Source organism: Crocodylus porosus, unplaced genomic scaffold (genome assembly GCF_001723895.1).
Source record: "Crocodylus porosus isolate Cpor-Errol unplaced genomic scaffold, CroPor_comp1, whole genome shotgun sequence".
Classification (NCBI taxonomy): Eukaryota; Metazoa; Chordata; order Crocodylia; family Crocodylidae; genus Crocodylus; species Crocodylus porosus.
In genome coordinates this window covers 39,648,957-39,657,366 of record NW_017728912.1, presented here as the reverse complement: position 1 = coordinate 39,657,366, position 8,410 = coordinate 39,648,957, and the positions used below count along the sequence as shown (strand labels likewise).

The following is an 8,410-nucleotide window of genomic DNA, read 5'->3' as shown; positions in this document are numbered from 1 at the left end:
TATCTATCTATCTATCTATCTATCTATCTATCTATCTATCTATCTATCCCCCTTGCCCCAGCCCTGCAGTTTGCGGCTCCGACCACCCTGTTTGGGCTGCTTTGTGCCCTTTCTTGTTTAGGAACCCGTGGAGTGGAAACTTAACAGATTGTAGCCCCTAATCTAATCGTGTTCGTCCAATATGTTCCAGAATAGGGAAGGCTGTGGGCTGCGTAATGAACATTTAGTCAAGCTAATTTGCCCACTCGAGCCCTCGCCTCGCCTCTCCGGCTGTGTTACCTCTTCCCCGAGTGAATCACAAACGCACATAACTTCAGAGACCCCCGCCCCCGCCGCCCCCCAGAGAGAAGATCCCCGGCGTCCGAGGCGACGCGGCCGGCGCCTACCGTTCATTTTGCTGTGCCTGGCGGTGCTGAGCAGCAGCAGCTCCGTCAGCTCCTTCCCGTACCACACTAGTAACTCCTCGTCTTTGGCAATCCTCCGCAGGGAGCGGTAAAACAACTGTCCATTTTTGATGTAGGCTTCCAGGTTCTGCTCCTCCTTGTCGCGGGCCGACTGCACCAGCCGGAGCCACATGAGCCCTTCCGAGGAGCCGTTCGCCGCCGAAGTGTCCACCTGCGGCAGAGCCAGGCGGCCGTGAGCGCGGAGCCGGGGCCCTGGGCCCACCGCCCGGCCTGGAGGCGCTGGGCCCGGCTACGTCACTGTCAGCCTCCCTCCTCGCAGGGAAACACCGCCTGTGCTTGGTGTGACACACACACACGTGTTTCTACACTCCTTGGTGCCTACACGCACACACACGCACACGTGTTTCTAAGTTCTCCGGTGCCTGCACGCATAGACACATGCACATACGCACGTTTCTAAGCTCCACGGTGCCGACACACACACACACAGCCCTCCCCAGTGCCTTTGGATGAGCATGTACAATAACCAGGTCAGCTCCAGATTCTGGAAAGAAGAAAACGCCATCTAGGATGCCCCAGGGAACTTTTCCTCCCGCCTGGAATCCCAATGTAGGAAGTTTTGCCCAAAGACCAAGGTCTGGGTAAATCCGTTCACGTATTTAAAACAAAACACAGCCATTTGCTCATCTTTCTGTACTGCTCCTAGTCTAGAAATGTAGGCTGATCTGATGCATCACGTCTGTATAAGACAGGACGTAGAAACCAGACCTAGCAGCAGCGCTGCCTGGGTGCTGGCAGTAGCACCTGAAAACATTGGCAACTGTGAAGTGGATGGCGGTGGGGGGGGGCACGTGCTGTCATTCAGTGATGCCCGAGTTGAATCCCACAGCATGGCCAGTCCCTCCAGGAGCTGGCAGCGTGGAGAAAAGCGAACAGGATCCGGCCCGATGCGGGTCAAACACGGAGAAGCTTTGCGGCCGTGGTGGTTGTAGGCGTAGGGATGGCCGTGATTTCACCCTTCCCCACCCCTGCCACAGAAAGCATCCCGCTCGCAGCTGCTCCTCTGCCCGGAGCCCGGCGGGGGCATCCCGGGGCACGTGGAGACAGCCGGGACAGACAGAGGCGCAGGCAGCCCCGCTTACCCGGAATATGTACGGCACCGTCCTCTTGTCTGTGGACTTGAGCGCGATGAACGCGATGCTGTCGTACAGGGAAGTGTGGCTCAGCACGCAGGGCCCGAAGATGGCATTTTCCGGGATGTCGCAGGTGGTGTAGACGCTGGTGAATATGTCAGTCAAGCACTGCTGGACCGTCTTGGCATCCCCGTCCCAGATGCCCCGCGCCACCGCGGCGTCCTCCATCCCTGCGGGCCGAGAGAGCCGCCTTTATCTTACCCAGCTTGGCCCCCTGTTTGAAGGGGTCTGGAGGGTGGGATACACCCCCCTCTCTCTGCCTTTTACCGCACCCCAATCCTCCCAAATGGAAAGAACTTGGGAGCTGCCGGGCAGCTCGCTGCCACTTTCCCGAGGGAGCTGGCGTGCAAATCCATCGGGGAAGGATTGAGATGGAGACGCTTGGGGGTCTATTGAAGAGTCCCTGCTACCAGAAAGCCAGAGGTGGAGGTTTCTGTGCATGCAGGAGGAGGAGAATGAGGAGGGCGGGGGGATCAGCCTATGGATCCAGGAACAACTTGAAAGGAGTTACTTACACACACACACACACACACACACACACACACGAGGCCCATGCTATCCACGATACTCCAGAGCAAAGAGGGCTGGATTCCTCCCCCCCCTTCCCCTTCCCTCCTTCTAAAGAGAGGGCCGGGGCTCAGTGTGACAGAAGAGCATGGCGAATGGATTTCAAGTGGACTGTCAATGTCACTGATTTCATGTCAGCTAACCTTTAGCTCCCGTCTACAAGAGGGAACGTATGTCTGCTCATTACCATAATCCACCCCTTTCCCTCCGAGACTTTAATTAAAAGCAGCAAGCAGAGGTAATTATTTTTTACCTCGACACGCTCGTTTATGGATGAGGGTGAATCCCAGTTATCTTGTTAAACAAGGGGAGAGAGATTCAGTCAAATGTGACTTGCCAAGTGTGCAGGTAGTGGACGCGCAGGGGAAAAAGTGTCCCCCCCGCCCTCCCCCGCCTAGGCATGCCGTTTGTGGCAGGAGTTGTGGGGATGCTGTCTTGCCCCGGCCTGACATTTCTCCTGAAAATCCTGCCTCGCTTCTGTTGGGAGGGCTCTCTCTCCCCCTTTCAAGCTTTCAATCAGGCTCTTCCAAGAAAGCCTGCTGACCCTGCTGCCTGGAAAGCCAGCAAAGGCAACAGAGCGAGAGAATTTTTCCCTCATTTAAAATCAGATGCATTTATTCTCTTCCTTTTTTAAGTGGCATTTAGTTTATTATTTGATTTAAAAAAAACCCATGGGTAGATGGATTACACACAACCCTACCGATGGGTCCCCCTCCTTTACCACTCCTTTATGCCACCGTGAGTTCGCAGTCACCCATCTCCTCCCCAGCCAGCGCTGAAAGGAGCAGGAAGGAGAGAGTCTTCCTGAGCATTGAAAACGGGTGACAGGAGAAGAATATTATTACTAGGACTTATTTGTCCTCCTGGCATGGATGAGCAGGGCGATCCTGCAACTTGTCTTTTTTTTTTTTAATCACCCTGTGCCTCGCAAAGTTTCCTCTTCAGAGGGGTGGATTTTTGTGCGAGGAAAATGAGAGCCTCCAGCAAGTGACTTGCTGAGTAGGAAAAAACACTTTTTTTAGAGTGTGTGTCTGTGGGGGGAGAAACCCTGGAGAATATAGAATTCTTCCCCCGCCCCCCCCCATATGCATCTTTCTCCCTCGCCTTTCATTTCCCAGGGGTATCCCCCAGCCCTTCCAGTCTGAGTTAATGTCTTCTCTTTAAAGAAGTCCCTTCCCCACAAGCTCCTCATTGTGCTGGAGGTCGCAGCGGCACATCGGGCATCAGCGGGAACGCGGTCATTAAAATGCAATCCCAGGCAACAATGCTGGGAAGGGGCTTCTCCGCGCGCCGCGCTGCCCGCAACAATGACACCACGGCGGCCGCCCGGCTCAGCCCAGCCCGGCCTGGCCCTGCCCGGCTCTCCCGAGGCATTGTCCGCGCCCGATCCGAGCCGCCAGCCCCTCCTCTCCATCCCTCTTGTTTTAGATGCTCTCCTTAGACTCCTTTGTATGGATCTGGTTGCATCTTCCTTGTTTTAGCTAAGGAGGGAGAGAGGAAAAGATCCCCTCCGCCCCCCAGCCCCTTCATGCAAATGTACTCACCAGGAAGGAGGGCAGAAAATAATCCGAAACGCGAGGGAGGCAGAAAGTGGCTAAGGATGAGCGGCTCGCCTTGCCCCCCCTCCCCCCGCCTGGATCAGTGTATTTCCATGGCAGGATCGTGCTGCTGTCCTGCGCGCGGAGGGATGGAGGGAGCGAGGCAGAGGAAGGGAGAGGGGGAGCGCCGGGGAGAGCGCGGGAGCAGGACTTGTACAGATGGACCCGATGCAGTGACTGCCTGGCACACAGACACACACTTTTTGTTTGCTGCACATAATCTGCCCAATGACGCGTGACAGCCCACGTCCCCTCCCTTTAACTCTTTCCTGGGCTTGCAGCTCCCTGCCTTCTCCCCGCCACCTGCAGGGGCTGCCCCTGCCCGCTCCCACGGGGCCGCGGCCCTGAGCCTCAGCTCGCTTCAGCATCTTCTCCCATGCCTTGATGTTCTAAGATCTGATTCTACCTCCTTTTCTTTTTTATTTTACATTTCATTTTTTATTTTATCTTATTCTTGTTTGATTTTTCTTTGAATTCAATTTCTATATTTATTTACTTTGAATTTTTCTTCCCATTTAAATTTTTATTTTATGTGATTGGATTTTTTTCTCTTTATTTAATTTGTATTTGATTTTTTCTTTTCATATCAATTTTTACTGTTATGTGATTTGCTTTTTCTCTGAATTTCATTTCATTGGGAGTTGAGCTTTTCTTTTAATTTCATCTTTTAATTTTTATTTGATTTGATTTTTTCTTTTAATTTAATTTTCATATTATTAGGTTTTCCCTTTTAATTTCCTTTTTAAATTTTTATTTGATTAGCTTCTTTCTTTTAATTTCATTCTTTAATTTCTGTTTGCTTTGATTCTTTTAATTCCATTTTTATTTTTATAAGATTTTTTCTTTTAATTTCGGGTTTGATTTTTTAATTCATTTTATTTAGTATTTTTCTATTAATTTCATTTTTTATGTTGACTGGATTTGATTGAAATCGTATTTGAGTTCATTTTCTTCTTCTTCTATTGTCTTATTTGAGTTTTCCTTTATTCTCATTTCATTTCACTTCATTTCATTCTTTTATTCTTTTTTATTTCATTTTCTCTTTTATTTCCTTTCTTTTTCATTTGATGTTATTTCTTGTATTATATGTTGTCCCCTCCTCCTCCCTCCCCTTTAGGATTATTGTCATTAATTGGAGGTGGGGGGGTCACAGCAAAAAAAAGGCGGTGTGGCCCAGGGGCCCCAGCGGGCGGGGGACACCACACTGCAAGGCTGACCTGCCAGCGCCAGGGAGTGCTTCAAAAACCCAAATCCTGGCTATTTGCTTGAATCCAGTAGTGGTGAGAAGAGCTGCCACCCAGCCTGCAGCCCGCAGCTGGGCACGAGGCGGCTGGGAAGCTGTCCCTGGGCCGGGAGCCGCGGCTGAAGGGCTTCTGGGACCTTTCTCTGGCAGTGCTGAGAGGCACGGGAGCTGGGCCCGGGCCAGGAGCCCACGTGTGCAGCCCGCTCCGGGCCGGCCTCCTCGCTGGCGCCCTGTCCCGTGCTGCAGCCCGCGCCAGCGCCGCCCGGGAAGCGCCTCCGCCTCCTGCCTAGCGCCGCAGCCCCCCTCCCGCCGCACCGCCGGGGCTCCCGGGGGAGGTCGCATGCCCTGCACCCACGGGACCGGGGCTCCCTGCACGGCCAGGCCGAGCCCGGACCTGCTCGCCAGGCCTAGCCGGGGTCTTCCCAGGTCACGGGCAAGGCTGGTTTGTCCTACACACAGATATAGGTATATAGACACGGATCTATAAATATAAGGATAGGTACATCTCTGCATATGCGCCTATCACACACACAGCTATGGATATATAGACATGGATCTATAGATATATGTATCTATATCTCTGCATATGCACCTACCCAAAACCCCTTCAAGCCCTCTTTGCTCACCCCCAGGTATACGGTTTAGGTAAGAAAGACATGTATTGAGCACCCCCGCCCCTTGGCCAAGGCCAGCTGGGCCCTCCAGTGCCGGCGCCACCCCGCTGTGGCAGGGGCGGGGGAAGGGGCACTCCCAGCGCCTCTGAAGCTGCAGCCTGTGGTCCGGGAGCAAAGGGGGGAGCTGCGCACCCACGGGTGCGGAGGGGGGCAGCACTCACCCGAGAGCAGCCTGGTTCTGATCGGACAGCGCCCGCTCCGCGCCGCTGCAGCCGCCGGAGGTGGAAGCCCCTGGGGGAGAGGCAGAGACAGAGACAGAGACGGAGATCAAACAGCTGGAAAGGGGAGGGCTATGCCCCCCTCCCCGCCTTCCCCCTGGCGATGCCCGAACCCTCCCACCCCCGCAACCCACCCTGGGCACGACAAGCCCCTGCCTTGCCTCACCTCGGGGTGCCCGGCCGGGCAAGCTTCCTAGTACCCTGAGCCGTCCTCCCCCAGGGACCCCGGGAGAGCCCAGCCGAGGCAGCGAGAAGGCACAAGGAGTCTTGCACAAGGAGAGTGGGTTCTGCCCGTGCCAGCAGGCGCTGGGGAAGGGCCCGGCTGGGACCGAGCAGCAGCAAGAGGAAGGAGCCCCCGGAGCCTCGGGCTGCTTGGAAAGGGCCTCCTGGGGCTGCAGTTTGAGGCCAGGGGAGAGCTTGGCCCTCACTGCCAAGGTCACACCTTGCCGAACCTCTGCACGCACTGGAAAGCCACCCCACCAGTCTCCAAACCTTCTTCAAAATAGTTCCCAAGAAGTTTGGCACATGTGGGCTAAAAGAAACTCTGTGTGTGGGGGAGGGGGGGGTTCTTTTTTTTCTCTTGCTTGTATCCAGTTTAGCCCAGGGTCTGGGGGGTTTTCCCTTCTTCACCTCCCCCCAGCCACTCAAACAGCCCAGGGGAGCTAAAAACTAGACACACAGCGGTTGTTGCCCTAGTGGAGCCTGCAGTCAGGGACTCGGAAGGTCTGCTTTCAGATTCACTTATCCTCCCCATAATTATGATGTTCTTTGCATTAGGATTAAAGGCTGCCTTATAATATGCTCTCACTGTTTATCTTATTAATTCAACAAAACCCACCGTCTCCTAAATAAGGGACTGACATCACATTAAAAATATGGGAGTCTGTAAAATTTAGACATTAATTCCTGCCTCAGATACCACCCCCCAACTCCAACCTTCCTGGTTTTAAATGATGCAGGACTTGCTTTGTGATATAAATTGTCCAAACGACAGTCATTAAAGTGGTGGGGGGATCTACACGCTATTTTTATTCGCAAGAATTTGAAGGGACAGCACGGTACATAAACTAGTGGAAATTGCTTCGGCTTTATATCAGTTGCCGAAATTTCCTCACACTGAAAAAAAAGCACTGTTAAGACATTTATGGGCACTTATTCAGCATCCGAAGCTCCCATCAGAGTGAACCCCATTCAACAGAATCATCCAAGTCTCTCAAAGTAGTACTTTGATGCACATAAACTGATTTTTTAAAGACATGAAAAAATAAGGAGAAAAGCTCAGAGAAAAGCAACCAACTTCCAGGCTTTAAAAAGTCGAATGCCTTCGCTGCAGTACCCTATTGGGTTTTAATCCAGGGGATAAAAACAAGGAAGGTGCAATATCCACTGCTCGAAGAGAGACTTGATGTTCCTGGACTAAAGGGGCAGACGCTACAAGATTTCTGGGAGAAAAGGGGTGTTTCTGCATTGAAGGGGCCGATCCTGCTCCAAAACTGAAGTCAGTGGTAAAACTCTCAAGGAGTAGAATCGGGCCCAAATCCAGAACCGGGAGAAATGTGCTCATCTATGATAATATTCGCGATGAAATTCCCACTGCACGAGCTGTCAAAGGACATTGCCCAGCCATTTCTCTGGAGCTCAGCAGGTGAGTTTCCACCCAGGCAAGCCTCGGAAGCGATCCTGTATGCCTTATTCTAGCAAACTTCCCACAGGAGGAATTGGTCTAAGATAGTTAAGAGCCAGTAAAATAAAATGAAACAAGACTCTAAAGTAACATTCTAGAAGGTACCCTTAATTTGTAATAATCCTATGTCTTAAAATATAAAAAAAACACAGAAGGAAAGAATAAATTACTGAAAATGGAACATTTATGGGGGGGAGGGGGAATAGCCTTTTTAATCTGAGTCCCTTAAACTCCGTTTATTTTAACCTTAGCAACAAACGCCAAAGGGATATTTTCTGAAAAGCTTACGAGCTCCACAAAACAAAAATACAATTTTTAATTTCCAGGGATTAACTTGATTTTCTTATGAAAGGGACAGAAAATGATCAATGCTAATTTATCGTAAAGGGGAGAAAGAGGGCGAATGAGACTGTGCCTAGTAGGATAGGTCTTACTTACTTTACTTACAAGAGTAATCTTAGGGGAAAAATAGAGGAGCATTTCCTATAAATTCATGAAGTAAGAAGAGTATTCTCAGAACACCGTGATGGGAATTATGATGTGGCTTAGGTGACAAATTAAAAAAAAAAGTATCTGTAATGACAAGGACCGCAGAAGATAATCTTGATTAAAAGAAAGTTGACTAAAGAATCTCCCATATACACGGCGATATAGAAAATATGGAGAGGCGACATTTAAATAACCCGTTGGTTTTGCTGGGAACTGTCTTGGAGTATTATTCTGTTTCCTCTGAGCAACACGAAGAACAATCCGGTTACAGTCCAGCTGTGCTCGGATTAGGTAACTGGTGGTACTAAGTACGGCTCTTGACACTAAAGGAGACATCAAA

The 8,410-nt window shown here is 51.2% G+C and overlaps 1 protein-coding gene across 1 annotated transcript in view; it reads right to left on the bottom strand.

The window, feature by feature from the left end:
• PRDM8 (PR/SET domain 8) overlaps positions 1–3,938 on the bottom strand; it is a 5,569-nt gene extending 1,631 nt beyond the window's left edge. Inside the window, exons 1-3 of the mRNA XM_019533977.1 lie at positions 3,709–3,938; positions 1,547–1,767; positions 164–615 (exon numbers count right to left, since the gene is read on the bottom strand). Of these exons, the coding sequence (XP_019389522.1) occupies positions 164–615; positions 1,547–1,765 (671 nt within the window). The 5' untranslated portion in view covers positions 1,766–1,767; positions 3,709–3,938. The remainder of the gene's footprint in view (positions 1–163; positions 616–1,546; positions 1,768–3,708) is intronic.
• Between the last annotated feature and the right edge of the window lie 4,472 nt (positions 3,939–8,410).